General features: G+C 38.4%; 1 protein-coding gene across 1 annotated transcript in view; it reads left to right on the top strand.

Moving 5' to 3' along the window:
• The first annotated feature begins 306 nt into the window (after nt 1–306).
• Nucleotides 307–17,115, top strand: part of mlphb (melanophilin b) — a 39,848-nt gene continuing 23,039 nt past the window's right edge. Inside the window, exons 1-3 of the mRNA XM_044364853.1 lie at nt 307–616; nt 11,698–11,919; nt 14,509–14,648. Of these exons, the coding sequence (XP_044220788.1) occupies nt 492–616; nt 11,698–11,919; nt 14,509–14,648 (487 nt within the window). The 5' untranslated portion in view covers nt 307–491. The remainder of the gene's footprint in view (nt 617–11,697; nt 11,920–14,508; nt 14,649–17,115) is intronic.

Below are 17,115 nucleotides of genomic sequence, written 5' to 3'. Positions count from 1 at the left end.
TTTCTGTGCTCACCTTAAATCTGAGTTTAAGACGTGTACCTACGAGCATGATTTGTGACACCACAACTAGTTTGGAGCCAATTATGGTCCAGTATGCAACTAAGTGTGATGTGGAAACATGCACAAACACTGAGAATGGACATTCCAGTGAAGTAGGAGACATCTTGTGTCCAACAGTTAAACTTGATGAATAATATTTATAGATTCTGGATTTTTTAATGAGGAAAAAGGAGGAGATTTCATTTTAAGAATTTCTCACCAGGTAATTTAAGTTTTTTTTATAGAAAAAACATATCAGACACAAATTAATTTTCAAAGCTGAGTATTTTTATAGGTATTAAAACGTGTCTGGGGGATCTTTAAATATTAGTATTCATTTTAAATCCTTCCCCTGTTGCTTATACCTCTCTAAACACAATTGCATTTTATGTTTCCAAACTGTAGCCCAACGCCCGGCAGACTACCAGCTCACAGGCATCAAATTCAGAATAATGCCTGGCGCCACTACAGGCAAGAAGCTGGATCTTTCCAAGCTCACAGATGAGGAGGCCAAACATGTGTGGGAAGTCGTCCAGCGAGATTTTGACCTAAGGAAGAAAGAGGAAGACAGGCTTGGGTGAGTTAATAAGACTGCAATTTTCTGTTTGATTTCAATTTGATATGGATGAGCCTCTCAGCTATCTGACAGATAGCCACCTCTTTAATGCTCACTGTGGATTCCCTGTCCTTATTCTTTTTCTTGGGGGGGGGACTTCAAACTCTAGTTTCTTGGGGGTTGGCATTTATAAAACACAAGCAGTGATGAAACATATTTGCTTGAGGGGCACATGTTATGCACATTTCCAGGTCTATATGTTTATTCTTGGGCTCTACTGGAATATCTTTGCATGATTGACAGTTTATAAAACTCCTTATTTATCTTATACTGGCCCTGGCCCTTTATGCAGCGCCTCAGTTAAGCCTTTGTCTGGAACAGGCTGTTTTAACTCCTGTCTCTTTAAGGCCGCCATTCAGATGAGCCCTCTCTGTTCTGATTGGTTAGCTTCCCGAAGCTGCTCCTCTGCAGGCAACAGTAGTAGGATTTAATTTATTTTCTCGCTCTTTACTCACAATGGAAATTTGACAACACATGTTCAAGCTTGAATCCGATCTGAAATATGTGAGTGGACAACATGAACAACTCATGGAACAACCTTAGCAACAACCTTAGCAACAAAGACTACAAAGCAGACAGCTGTTTATGGGCTGATGTCATCACGAGGTGGAAATAGAGGTACCTTTGCAAACAAAGCCAACAAAGAGCATGGATGTGTTGTAAGAGTTGGATACTGGACTGAAAATGGCATCTATTTAGACCTGGTGAGCAATTTAGTCCAGTTGCTCACCTGGTACATACACCAAAACATTTTCTAGCTTCCAGGTTTACATCCGGGGGTATGTGGCCCACTGAACCCCGCAAGTCCCTGCTCAGCCCATAGACTTTCAAATCACTTTTCTTGGCTCAAGGAAAGTTCTACAAATATAAAACCTCCATGGATCAAAAATTCACAATAGAAAGAGTCACAGCTGACCTTGTTTGCAGTTGGAGGTGTCCTGTCAACTATTTTGCAGATGTGTCTTTTATAAAAGTGGTCTATGGGAAAATGCTTTTTGGGCAGCAGGGGAATTTTTCGCTGCAACTCGCTGCGAGTGGCCACCGGGAAAAATTGAAAGCAAAGCTGAGAAGCGTGACTGTATCCAGTGCTTATAATACATCAATGGTTCAGAGCAGACAGAAGCCCTGGCTTTTGACTTTGACTATGTTTAACATAGATAGACATCCGACATTATAAATGACAGAAATTCACAAAAAACATGTTATGTCCCCTTAAGAATTATCTATAAATAGATGGATGTTTTGTCTATTATGCATTTACAATTTAAATTCTTACCCTAACCCCATTATAGTATATCAAATCAAACAAATAATTGTACTCTATTAAATTCCACTTCATAGTGTTATGTAAACCATACATTTATATCATATATTTCAGCTGTCTCATGTATATAATGCAGCATTTCTCACTGTAATCTGGTTTAATATATTGTGGGAAGTGGGCTATTCTTAGTTTAAATGTTAAATCTCTACCAGTTGTGGTAATTCTGCTCCTTTAATCACCCTTTCTGTGAATTCAAGATTATAAATCTAAGATTATCGTAAGATTATACTCTTTTCTGTAGAGTCAGTAATTGTATGCAATTGCATGTTATTTTGTTTCACCTCGGTTTTCACAGAACGATTAGAAAGAGGTACCTTTTTCTGAGTTAATATACTAAATGGCAAAATTTCCTGGAAGCGGCACAGAAAAAAGTATGTTTTAAAAAGATCTTTAATACATTTATAACAAATTGAATGTTCCATCTAGCAGAACACTTGATTACTTAGGTGTTCTTTTCAACAGCGTAAACAAAGTTGTGGAATTTTTAGCCATGCTAGCAGCGTGGCTCTGGTGTTGGCAATGTCAGTCGGCCCACCGCTTTGATCAAGACTGAAATATCTCAACTATTGACTGGATTGCCATGAAATCCTATAAAGACATGTTTCTAGAAGATGAATTCTTCTCTGGTAATAAGATTTGAGGACTTATAGTGGGTTTGACGTCTGCCGTGTGGGTATTGATTGACAGCCGTGATTGACAGTTCACTCACCTGCTGCTCTCCTCGGCTCCGGGACTCGCACTGAGTCGACTATTGTTGCAATATTTCGTTAAATTTAGGGTTACTTGATTACAATACCTGCCCTGTTGGCACAATTTAGCTGAAGTGGCTAACATTAGCCCAAGTGTGCACCACTCTTTGTTCCCAATAAACTAGCATTTGTCGGGGAGGGGGCGAGGGGGATGGGGCGTGTTTTGAGAGCGTGAAAGGTAAAACCTTATTTGGAAGGTCCTAGCTCCAAACGGAAAATATGGCACCGACCATAAGCTGCAGCTCTGGGCTTCAAACTGGCTCCAATTTAAACCAATGGGTGAAGTCACACCTCACTACGCCCATCTTTATATACAGTCTATGGTGCAGAACAATATCTAATATCTAATATCTAATTTCTAATATCAGTATCTAATGTTTGCTCAAATTTGCTATCATTAGCCATCATAAGCTAATGGTCATGACAGACCAAAGCTGTAGCTGCAGAAACCCTGAATCTACAGCAGCGGTGTGCTTTGTTGCTTATGAATTCAACCTTTCATTTGTAAGAATAAGAGTCTTCTTTCAAAAGATACAGTTTTGCTCATACATACTTCAGTAGGCCAGACACTTAGGAAAATGTCCACTTGAATGGAATTACAGTCCAGTATTTGTTTCACGTGGCTGATCACTGCACTTTACGCCATCATATTATCACATCAGCCTAAACACAACAAGACTTTCACCTTTCACGGTGAGCCAGTAATCACATCCTGTCATCAAAGCCTGCGGTGCCAGATAATTGGTTATCTGCTGGGTTTTATATTGAAAGAAGATGTCTGATCAGCCAATTTGTTTGATTTAAATTTAGTAGCACTAAGCAGAAATTACATACTGTACTCTATTCCTGAAGGCTAGACTAACTTGCTGCACGTCATCAACAGATGATTCAGTCAATTGCTCCTAACTCACTGAGCTACTGCTCACATGTCTTTTTGGCAATACTGACAGATGAATGATTTAGATAGGCTGAGGGAGGAAGAAAGTTTTAGATGGGATTTCCCCTTGTCCTTGGCTGTAGATGACACAGCTGAAGCATTAGTAGTCCCTTTAGAATAGTTAGGATAGTCCACAAAATATAGAAAATATTCAGTGGAAAGTTGTTGAAGTAAGATTTACACCTACAATGTGCACATCCACGTATTAATAAAGGACTTTTAACTCACTATCAGTGCTTCAGATGCTTTTTAGACTGCCCTTCAACATCATGGACTTCCATTAAAAGTAAGCTGGACAGTCATTGCTTTTTTTATTCTTATTTGACTACTTGATTACTTTTTCTTCATTCAGTGGAACACCGTTGAAGCAAAATTTACACCTGCAATGTGTATCTCTTATCTGTCGTACATTGTATGACACAAGTTACAAAATCGGTCATATATGACAGCTAACACAGAGGAAGTCAGTCAAAACTTTGGAGTTTAACACAAAATCCTTTAACCCCAAACCTGCATTACCTGATTTTTTGGCCACATGGGGAAGCAAGTTCTGAGCACAACAGCAGTTACAGAGCAACATTCATTTGTCGTGTTTCTGTCTACCTGGTGAATGTAAGTCCAATATTCACTCTCTTTTAGCTTTGCTTTTGGTCTCCACCAACTCCTTTGGGAAATATTTGCCTCTTTAGCTGCTAAATGCTCTGCTATGTTCCGCAGCTAGCTGCTAACTGTGTTTGTTTGCCATTTGGTGCTGAACAGGTAGTGTACAGTAGGTTTTTAGAGTGTTTTCTCTGAAAACAGCTGCCTGACACTATGAGAGTGCTGCGAGTGAACCCAAACAGTCAAGTTGTAGCCAGAAAGCTAAACAATGCGCTAAAACTCACTATAAAGCCTGTAAAGCTGAGGGGAGCTGCAGAGTCACTGATAATTCTCTGTAGGTTCATCACTACAAGTGACACCTCTCACATTACACATTGTTATTTGTTTTATTTTGAGGACTTGTCAGGTGAAACTAAGATTAAAAAGCTAAGGTCTATCTTGATATGACGAATCTCTGACAACTAGCTTCTGAAATATTTTTCTAAGATAACTATCTCAGACAAATTGATTCCTTGCTTATTCCTGGACTGTTATGGTCTCAAGAGACGTCTCAGGCTTGAATCATTTTATAACAAGAGTATTTTTGAACTCCACAAATGTTACTTTTGCCTGTCTGCATGATGAAAGGGTCATTTATACAGATTTACTCGCATTATCACTGGAACCCTCTTGTGTCTAGCTTGTATTTTCAAAGAAACAATGGATGGAGGGAGTCAGAGTTTGATATTCAACTGGCAAATGTTTCTTGATTCTAAAGTTAAATATAAATCTTTAACAATATACATTAGATGTGTGAAACACTGTCTTCTGTGCAAGTCACCTGAGCATAAAATTCATTAAACTAAGCCAAAAGCAACTTAGTTTTGCTGTTTATTCATGAAGATTCCCCCCCAAGAGCTGGCTGAGGAGTTGTGTCATGCAGATAGTTTTTGTCTCTATGTGAGCTTCCTTCACAAAGGACAACACTGTCCTTCAATTTCCACCACTTAGGTTGCAGCCCATGCCAAAGTTCTTCTCTAGCTATTTGTTTTCCATTTATATGAGATGTTGTTTGCTGCTTAGGCAACTATTGTTTTCATCCAAGGCCTGTACAATCTATAAAAAGGTACGGGTTTTCATGTGGTTTACATACAAAACTGTCACGCCTAAATCCTGTGGCTCATAAAGTGAAAAAACTTATTTTGGCAATAATTTGGACTTTGGCTTTCCTTAGCAAAATAAAAGAGGACAGTAAAGTTTCTACATTTTGTGTGTCTTGTCAAAAACCTCCTCTACCAGAGTGTTAATTTATTTAAGTTAGTTTTTACATACCTTTGGTTTCTTGCTTAACCTAAAAAAAACAATGTATAGACTCAAACAAAAGTAATCCCTCTCTATTGTCACTTATGACCCACTAGAAGTATGTGGCAGTGTATCTACAGAGACTCTGCCCTCTGCCTGTATTTTGTTATTTTGTTGTTTTTCTGTGTTCAGGACGTTTCTAGGCGTCAACCTTTGGGCAGTGGGTGTGTAGCCCCCACCCAATAACAGCATGCAGGGTGTGAAGTCGGGACTTGTGGCTTAGCAACCAGGTTACATCGCTGTTTCCGTCTCTCTCCTCCACTCTTCTCTCTGTCTCTGTGTCATGGATGTATAAAGAGCTGCAGGTCTGTGTGATTCACAGTTTTGTTCCCCCAGCACCGCTCACTCTCCTCATTCACTCTCTAGCTCGCTCGACCACTGCTTTCTCTCTCTCTCTCTCTCTCTCACTCTGCTCTCAGCTCGCTCTGTATTTACGCACACCAACCAACAAATCCTGCATAGTATACCTTTAAGTCTTTACAAACTGTCACATGATTTCATATAACTAATCATAATCGTAATTTAAAGCTGCATTAATCCATATATTTATATAAACAATGGATCAAATGACACACAAAGAGCTAAATGTTTGCTAACACGGCAGTCATCATAATATGTTAGTGTTGTGTTTACAGGTTGTTCTGCTGCCCTCAAGTAGCCAAAAAATCAAAGAAACACAGCTGTATTCTAATCCTGTGCTGTTTCTGTTATTCACCATTTAAAAAATTGCATTTTGACTTCACCATTATGTATAACAAAGCTTTCTTAATATACTATATATTCAAACATCTTAACAGAGGCACACTAACCCTAAATACTTAATCTATTGAAGATCATACCCTTAAATGTACAGCTTTCTCAGCAGGGCTTCCTGAACAGCGATGAAAATAATCTCTAATAAGACAGAAACCTAAATTAAGTCATCAGTCTTACTCTGCAGGGTTTTTAATCTGGAAACTATAACACTTTAGTCCTAATCCTTTTTCTATTTGTACCAGAGTTTGCGTCAGCCTCTCTTTTTACCTCTCTCTCATTCTCTATGATAACTTGTCAGCAGTTTTAAGTAACGAGCAAAAAAGAGAATGAGACATAATGACGTTACTGTAAGACAAAAGACCACCGTACCAGCTCAAACTGGGGTAAGTATGAAATGGAAAGCAGCTACACTAGAGAGTGTTTGATTTGTTTGAACGGACATTGAGAGAAGATCACCATGTATGGGAACACTCTTACTGAGGTCCTCACAGCTGTCTGTGAAGACGTGAATGTCTGGCCGCCGCACTCAGATTCCTGAGTTTTGCTATTTAAGCAAAAACTCAACCTGGTTTTAATCAAATAACAAAGAAAGTGAAGATATGTTAAAGTGTGCCAGTCGATAATAAGGTCTAGACCTTTTTGTTTTCTTTATGAACAAAGGAAAATAAATGAGTAAAAGCCTGTTGTATGTTAAGAGTCAGAATACACTATAGTATTTATCAGGCTGCTCAATAAATGCTTATAATAATTGTATAATCTTATATAAGGTGAATTGTAACATACAGTCACATTTGCTTTCTTGGAGATGTCATTCACAGTGCTGTTGTGCAGTTTCTAGAAGCCATAACTCTAATATGTCCGTAAATGTATGTTCTCTCTAATTTGAATATTGTCAATAATAAATTCTCTGCTGCACATGAAGAGGTTTTACATTTACAAATGCAACTATCGATAATTTGAAAGGTGTTGCTTGCAGTAATTGTCATCCAACTCTGCAGTGTTCAGCTCTGTGCAGTCTTTCAGCACCTTTCAGCTATTTTCTTTTTTTTTTCTTTGCTTTTTTGGCCTGCAACTTTATTGTTTTGGTTCACTCTCACTACTCCGATCAACCTTGTTTCCAGCAGCAACAGGCAACTGTTTTCAAAGAAAACACCCTAAAAGTCCACCATACACTACCTACTCAGCACAAAACATTAGAGAGGCAAAGTTTAAAATTAGCTGGTGAACATAGTGGAGCATTTAGAAGCTAAATAGACTTAAACGTATCCAAAACTAAAGTAGCCGTAATCTCACTAAAACATACAAACAGTCTTCCACCAGTCATTCATGGCTTAAGTGTTGAAATCCAGTCCAGACCTACAAATTGAGGGAATGAAAATACAGATGTTATTTGTGAAAAGGGCTCAGCAGCATCTGTACTGCCTATGTAAACTAAACTCCTCTGGAGTGGAACAGAGAATATTGACGTTTTATTTCTTCTTTTAATGAAAGTATTTTAACCTTCTCAACAAAGCATATGAGGTTATCAATATCCTCTATGACTGCTTCAACCTAACGCTATCAGGAATGTGTTTTACATTACCTGTATTACCCAGAAGGAAGTTTTATTCCAGAAGCCATTAGACCTGGTCAGTTTACCTTTTATAGACTGATGTGCCTTTAACTGCTGTTAATCCTTGTGTATTTTAACTCTTTTTAACACGATCATATTTGCATTTTTAGTGTCTTTCTGTGTGTGAATGAACTGTATATGTGTACTTTGCAAATTTGCTTGCTTCAAATTGCCCCTTGAGGGACAAATAAAGTATTTTGAATCGAACTGAATTGAAAAATAATTAAAAGGAGAGAAAATATTGGACTTACATTCATCAGATGGCCGGGCACAAGACTCCAAATGCATGTTTATGTTTCTCCGTGTCTGCTGGATGTGTAACTGTTTGCTGACATACTGTATCAACAACTAAGTGATAACATGTCAGTGTTTACAGCTCAGTCCATTGCCCCCAAAATCGACAAAAAATGGATCCCTCTGCTTTAATGGTGTATATTTATTACAGCATATTGTGAGTGCAAAACTGTGAAACAATGATGTAGGCAAAATCAAAAAAGACAAAATCCTCTTAAAAATTTGGTTGTATAAGGTCCACTTACTGGAAATATTCCAGAGTTTTCAATCACATCTTGTGGCCTTCATCAGCGGATAGAAAGCAATAAAAAAAAAAAAAAAAAGACCTTTGCAGCTCATCACATTAAAAGACCCTTTTCACAGCAGACATTTTGACTTGTCAAAGCAGGAAAAGCACATGTGGAATAAATAACATAAATGAGGTCTGCACTGCATTTAGAAGAGACAGTTCCAGGGCAGTCCTGGTACTGTGCATGCTCACTCACTGAAATGGCTTACTGGGACAATTAATGGAATGGAGTCATTGTTAGTGTTATTATTTACAACTGTGTTTTTCCTGCTTTGACAATCAAGTCAAAATCTCTGCTGTGAAAAGTGTCTATCATCACATTAATTGACTGCATAAGGCGCCACTCGAGGCCACTTCTTGGTAAGTCATTGCAGTTGCCTTTGATATTCAGCCTTGCCAGCCATGTATCAGTGCTTGGAAGGCTTGGAAGTTGCCTACAGCACACATCTTATTTGAATCATAGAAGAGCATCTTGTATACCAGATCTGTGGGATTTGATGTTTCAGAGGAGGGTGGATTTAACAGATATTACTTTTAAATCACATCGCTAACGGCCAGCAACTGTATCTGCAAAAGGTTATGGGATATTTACAAAGTATCCTATTTATACTGGGCTATAATTTAAAAAGCATGGCATAAAAAAGCTTTAATAAACAATAAGCATCCTCTCATCCCTCAGTGAGTGTTTTGCCAGACTCCACCCACGCTGTGTGACATTTGGGACTTGTTATCTGAATTTTTCCTTTTCTCCTACTGTCAGCATCTCCCGGCACTGAGTGAGGCTGTTACTTTTCCAACAATCAGCACAAGTTTGCTTTGCTGAATAGAACGGTTTGACTCAAAGCAATGACCTTATTCATAACACACGTGTGTGCAGCCGCCAAGTCATAGAGAGGCAAGGAAAGATGTGTTTGTTTGAATTTCAAGGATTTGGCTTTACTTCTTGAAGCCTTTGAGCAGAATTTTACTAATATTGCTGCATTTATTGCAATGTGCAATTTCAGCATTGAGAGCAATTTCTCTCATTCCTAAAAGACATTCCTAAAATTAATCTTAATCTAAAAATTCAATAAAAAAATGTACTTTTCAAAGAAATTTCTGTACAAATGTAAACAGTAAACATTATTTGAGACAAACACATGCAAGAAAAAAAAGTAAAATTCATTAAAATAAAATAAGAGGTAGATAAAACAGATAAAGGACAATGGCAAATAAAATAGTTAGGAGGGAATAAAAAATGAATACAATAAAACTGATGATTAAATAAAATAAATAATGCCCATAAAATATTCTAATCAAAAGCCAGGCTAAAGAGGTTTTAAATTTAAAGATATCAATACTTTGAGCAGCTCTCAGATCCTCACTAAAAGTTTTTGTCCTGCATTTTGGAACAACTAAAAGATTCCAGATGACTTGAGAGTCCTGGTTTATACATTGCAAGCATGTCAGACAAGTAGGGTGGACCAAGACCAGGAAGTGCTTTTAAAAACTAGTAAAGGAATTTTAAAATCAATATGTAAACTGACAGGAAACCAATGTAGGGAACAGGTTTGATGTTCTCTTCTTCTGGTACCAGTCAGCATTTGAGCAGCAGAGTTCGCAATTGTAACTGATGAATAACTTTTTTGGGTAGACCAGGTAGGAAACCATTACAATAGTCCAGTCTACTGTGAATAAAAGCATGCATTAGTCTCTGTGTGTCACTCGAGAGAGAAAAAGTCGCACTATTTTTGAGACAATAAAAAGCCGATTTGGAGGCTCAGAGTCAAAAATCAGGAGGCAAAATGCGATGAAGCTATATCCCATTTATCTAAATAACCATAACAAAATGTTTCCTGGACAGCCACTGTAGCATTTTCTGTCTTTGCTGACTTTTCCATGTAAGGCTGACATAATATTTACATACAGTTGCCAAAATGAAGCCATGTGTTGCCATCCATATACTGACAACCATTTCTTCACACATATTTGTCAGCCAGCTCATAAAACCTCTGTTTAAAGAAATGCTAAAAACATAAATTGAGTAACAAGTTAGAAATTCACTTTCAGATGTATTCTAAGACAGCTTTGTTTCTGAGAGTGAGATGAGTAGAGTGATCAATCTCATGTCTGAGTGTGAGGTACAGAGCTGGACACGGTTAGCCTAGCTTAGCACAAAGACTGGAGTCAGGGGGAAACATCTACCAAACTCTAACTCTGTAAAACTGTATTATTTACACAATTTATCTTTTTTGTTTAATTTGTACATAAACAGAAATGTAATAACACCAGTATCCAATTTCAGTGCTAGTTTCATGTTGGAGCTATTTCATGATTATCCATCTGCTCAGCACTTCTGTGCATCATCTGTCAAATTTCAACACTGTAAATGATCTTCTGAGTTTCGGATATTTATGGCAAAACCCTGTTTTGAGCCAGTTTCTGATAGAAAACAAGCTCTTGTCTACAGATGAGCATTCAAAAACATGATTTACTATAGCAGAGCAGAATTGTTATTCCATCTGTGAGCCACATTCATATCTTCTGTACTATTATATGAAATATGAGTTAGAAGTAGATTTACAGTAATCAGCCATGCTTCAATGTGAAATACAGACATTGGTCAAAGGCCATTTGCAAATAATCAATGTAAATGCCACAAATCCCACTACAAAGACAATTTAGGATACTCTTCTGTGTTGCTGTATGGATTGTGTGAAATGCATCCCCTTTTGCCTGCAGAGTTCAGCAGATAAACTACAAGACAATACATTTAATCTCTTCTGTTGTTGCATGCTTTTTAATATATGATCTGCCTATTCACAAATGCACAAAGACATGATGGCATGTTTTTGGCCCCGAGCTCTTGTAATATCTCTCTCTGGAGAGATAGAGCTAAATGATAGGAGCCATTTGTGTAGCTTTTGCTGTTTATATGACACCAGATGTGAAAGAAGGTTTGCCAAAAGAGTATTTTTGTTCTTTTGCCTTCTTTTGCTTCTTGGTGGTTTCACTGGCTTTGCATCATTTTAGTGCAGTGTTTCTAAGGAGTGTATGTATCCTTTACTTCGCCTCTCTCTCTGTCACTTACCTAATCATTTATCTAGAAGAATAATTGTGTGCGCTTGTTAAATGATGCTTTCCCTCTTCCTCTTCCTTAGGGAGCTGAAGACCAAGATTGAGAAGGAAGACACCAAAAGAGAGCTGTTGGGGAACCAGACCAGCCTGACTGAGTCTCACTGTATTCGCTGTCTCGAGCCCTTCAAGTTCCTGGTCAACAGCAAGCGTCAGTGTCTAGACTGCCAGCTGTACGTCTGCAAGTCCTGCAGTCGTTACAACAAGAAGGAGCATGGCTGGGTGTGTGATCCTTGTCGCATGGCCAGGTAGGAAATGACAAATTAAACATATGAAACCTGAAGTGAATCAAAATAAGGCCAGCTATAAAGTCTCGCCAAAAAATCTGTGGATCTCAGGGTGCCTCGGTGGTCAGGGTGCATACCACATAACCGCAATGTCCACGGTTCGACTTGTTTGCTTGGTTACATTAACCCACCAGTTTCAACCTGGAGTGTGCTCATTTTCAATCTGAGCAAGACTTTAAAGCTGCTCATATCTTCCAAGCCATGGTGCACAGTGCTTTAGTTCAGTCCTTTAGGATCACTGTACACTAAAAATATCACCCCTAAATCTGAGGTACCCAAACTTTTTTGGCTTAGGAGACCACATATCTTTGATATCTGATACTTCATTAATTACAAACAGAGATGTTATGTCTATGCTACTTAAAGGTCCCCACGTCTTTTTAGACATATAAAATATGTGTTAAAAGTTGAATTACCTTGAAAAAATAACTGTTAAAATACATCTAATCTTCTCCGTCATTGAAAGGTTGAGAATCTATGAAAATGCAAAGTTTAAAGTTTAACTGCTGGATTCAAGATGTCTCCTACCTAAGAGAAGTCCATTGTCAGTGTATGTGCACTGGAGGCTTCAAGTTTCCACATCACACTTTTGTAAGTTGAATATTGAACCACAATTTGTTCTAAACTTGTTGTGATGTCTCAAATCATGCTTGTAGATACACACTTTCAACTCAGATTTAAGAAGAGCACAGAGAAACTTTCCAACTTCACCAGATGAATGTGAAAACAGCGTTTTAGTGTCAAACATTTTTGAGTGGAGGAGGTCTTTAAGAGTCCTAAAGTACAACATGGTGTCAACAAATGTCTCAGTGCTGTCTGTGTCAGGAGTGTTGTCTCATATCATCTGCCACATCCAGCCTGGACCAGTACTAAAGCACTAAATCCACCTCCACACATCTAAGAGCTTGAAACCATGAGTTTTAAAGTGTGCCGTGACGGTTTTGGTCAATCCATCGGTGCTCCAAACTCCTCCAAAATTCATGTAGGGTTTGTTTGCATGAAATCTCAAGCAGCTGCTGGATGGTGGTGGCTGGCAAAACCAAAGATCACATAACAGTTGAATGAGTCACTCAGTCAAACATCTTGCCAGCTTGGTATTTTACCATGCACCACAGAAAGGCTTGTTTATTTCACTACACATTCAATTCAGTGCCAAGTCCTGTGAGAGTCAAGATTCATGAAGTTTGAGGATCAACATAATGCAACTTTGTGAGAGGCCATTTGCATATCTGGTGACCTCACATAGGGTCCCGACCCCAAGACTGGGAAAGGATGACTTTTAATCCATGGCATTTTGTACTTCAGTTGTGATGCTGCCTTTGCTGTGGCTTTGGCATTAAACTGATCATCTTTGCTAACCTTCCTTTAACCTTCCTAAAAGAATGCAAAATAACTTGTGAATGTTTTCTGGCTCTGAATAAATTGAAAATGATACTTCTGGTGCTCTTGGGATTAATTTGGGGGCCCACTGATCTATCAGGACTGTTTTAGGGAGTTGTTGAACTATCTGGCTTGGCTGAAATGTACTGGATAATAGCTCCCCTGTGGTTTTTATTCCATAACCTTTCTCTCTTTTCTTTAATCAAAAGTTAATAAATATGAAGTCATGCTGTTTATATAGTGGATACACATCCATTGCACCATTAGGGTCTTACGTAAAGTTGTTGATGGAATTTTGATATTAGTCAGTGTGATGAAAAATGACAGAAAACTACAGTCTAGGTGAAAGAATCGCTGGAGTTTTTCAGTGCAGAAGTGTTGATTTTAAAAAAAGACGTTAAGAACAAACCAAAAATAAAATGCTGATGTGTGAGTGAGTGTGAGGGGACTTGATCAATACATTTATGAGCTTTTCAGCAGCTAGTGGACGAATACTTTTACTTGGGATGTCAATTAAAAACTGAATATTTACAGTGCAGTATGTGAATCATGCATTTCTGAAGCAGCCTAAGCATGCTCAGTTTGGGTAAAATGAATAACAAATACAAACTAACGAACACAAGACATTACTGAAAACCTCAAACAAAGTGCTTCTCTGGTCCCTGTGTACATGAAAGTGTTTACATTTTATGCATTAGCTAAAGATCTTGTCCAAAGCAACTTATAATCTATCACCATTAAGAGGGTCAGGGTCTTGCATACACCATATTTGATGGACGCTTTGGTAAATGTAATTTCCTCCTTCAGCTCCATTCTTCAAGCTCTGTATATAATTCAATACATCCATCTTGTTCCAGCTCCATATGTAACCTTTATACTATTGTTTGCTCAGATGGGGCTGAGTACTGAAAAGACATTTTCCCCCCGAGTTCAGCCAGGGTCTGGAAAATATCATGCTGTGCATCTCATGCTAATCCTGCACACAAAAAATACATCATACTCCATACCATACCATATTCTGTGTCAGTAATATCTTGCTCCTGCTATGTTTGACAAACAAGGTGTTCAGTCCTTGAAATGTTTCTATTCCCACAGGTATTTTCTCTAATTCATCTAGTCTGTGTATGAATTCATCAGTTTCTTTTTTGTCCCTTCCATTTCCTCCAACAGGGTCCTCAAGATCGGCACTTTGGAGTGGTTCCATGAAAACGTCCGTGCCCGGTTCAAGCGCTTCGGTAGCGCCAAGGTGATGCGATCACTCTTCAAAAGGCTCAGTGGAGAACACGACTGCTCTCCAGATGACCTTGGAGGTGAATTTTAATATCAAGACACCTTTGTGGACAGTTTTCTGTTTAGAAAATAAACGTAACAGTGTGTTAAAATTGTTTTTTTAAAGGTTTGAGAGGTTTTTCAAACACATTCGTACCCTAAAATATAATGCTTGTGAAATAACAGCCTGTGAAAATGCTTGTGTCTGGAATGTTTCAATCCTGGATCCTTCTGTGAAAGTCTGTATGGGGGTTACTTCACAAATACTGTCATGGTGGCCTTTCAGCAAAGAGATTAAACCTCACCAGCTGATTGAAGCTGCTCAGCAGCTAACAGTCAAAAACTGTTTTTTCTGGGCAGCTGCCAAGTGGGAATGTCTGTATGAATTTGAAGCAAATCAAAGGTTACAAACATGCTAGAATGTCAGCTCCCAGGTCAAGGGTACTTTGAACCTTCACAAATTTCCATCTGTTCCACTGATTTCTTCTCGAGCCCTCTGGAGGTGCTGCAGGTCAGAAGTTGAATCAGCCAGAGTCACAGAGCACTGCTGGAAGTCTGCTTGGGCTTACCATAAGAAATCCCCAATAAATGAAAGGCTTCAAGGAGATTCAACAGCTGCATGCTATACTGTTACTGCATCAAAAATATGTTGCCTTTTGAATCACACTCTGGCTTCTTCAAGTTGGCAAAATATCACCATGACAAGTGCATCACATGTGTGAATTGGGTCAGTTTTCAATTTCAAATTCAAGAGTCGTACTCTTCTGCATTTTTCTAAGTAAGTGAAGACAGTCCACATAATCCAATGAGCAAAAGAATGTAGGTTCTTCAAGGTCATGCACTGAGACTCAGACCAAATGCTTTCTCAAGGTCTCAACACCTATGGGAGATTTTGGAGCAACGTACTAGGCAGCGCTCCCCATCATCATCACATCAGATGAAGGAGTATCATTTGTAAGAATGACGTTCATCCCTCTGGTAGAGTTCAAAGACTCGATAACAAGAATCACTGAAGCTGTTCTGCCAACTCATGGTGGCCCGAAACTTTACTAAAATACTTTACTAAAGATCAAACTTTATTGATACATTACCCAAAGTATAAATATATGTGCAAAAACCAATACTGCAGTTATCTTAAATGCAGATCATAGTGGCATAATAGGTGGTAGCAGATACAGTATGTTTGGAATATTAATAAAGTCTGTTTTATAGATTAGCATGTATGCATAGATTAGTATGTATGCATAATTGATATAATGGATGCTACTGACCTGCCCACTGTTCAGTTTCAGGTTTGTCTCCTAACTTCCGGTTGCTGTTGCTGGCTCTAGTAAATACAAGTAAAAAGTAATCGTCCTGATTGGTTCACACAGCCTGCTGTACATTTCTTAAAGTTAGAAACACATGTCCACATATTTGAGGAGGTCATACAGCCTGACACAACCCCATCCACCACAGATATCAGATTTAAAAGACAGTCTTTGGTGTTAAAGTTATGTTCGGCTTACAGCTAGCTCAGCTAGCTTAGTTTGTGTTGCTGTAGCTGTTTCTACGGTGAAAACTTTCAGGAGCCCTGATGCTAAAGTATCAATATAATGATGCAGATTATTTAGTTATTACCATTATTTGCATTCTTCACAAATGATCACTCACCCAGATCGTTTTTCTTACTTTATTGGTCTGTTATCCAGTTCATCCATATATAAATTAAAACATCCAACTATGTAATATAACATATATTCTATAGATAATATAAACTGGAATAAATAGCTTGTTACACAATAAAAAGCCCATGTCAAGCAGCATATATCAATGTATACAACTCTCCAATAATAGTTATAGTAGTAATATTAATATGATATCCTCATAGTGGTCATAAAATTTATTTTGGTGCTTTCTGTTAATTTGCCACCCATCTGTCTGTGAGACCCTTCATTTTTATGACACTGAATCGCAGAAATAAAGTTTCCTATCTCTTTTTCAGATAGTGAGCCGTCATCAGCTGGGGCTGCCAAATCTTTCAGGGGGATTTAATCTCTTCCATCTTTCCTGTTTTTCCGGCTTTGGCTCCTCATAGCTGTTGTCACAGACTAGTTATTTCAGGCCTGGACCCTCCAATGTCAGGATTTTGTCCTGTAGGCTCTCTGCATCTCAGGAGACATAATCACCAGAGATACTAATGTGATGACTGATCCTGTTTATGTTTGCTGCTCGTGTTTAAAGTCTGATGCAGTGATGGAATGAAGCTTCATTAAAACCTTCCCAGCATTTTTTCTTCTCTTTTTGAAGTTGCTCATGAACTTCACGCATTGCTAACATCCCCTGGCCACACCCAGAGCATATAAAACAAATATCCTTGAGGCACACTGTATGTTAGCTTTGAGCATTATTATACACAGCGGGTCTCCATGTGAGATCATAGCATCAGGCGATCAATGAATTATGAGGAGACAGCCGGGACTCCTGGTACTGCTTACGTTGAGTCACCCTCGAGGATTTTGGAAAGGG

This window comes from Thunnus albacares, chromosome 11 (genome assembly GCF_914725855.1).
Source record: "Thunnus albacares chromosome 11, fThuAlb1.1, whole genome shotgun sequence".
NCBI lineage: Eukaryota > Metazoa > Chordata > Actinopteri > Scombriformes > Scombridae > Thunnus > Thunnus albacares.
Note: the sequence above shows the minus strand (reverse complement) of the source record. Positions and strands in the feature narration are given on the sequence as shown.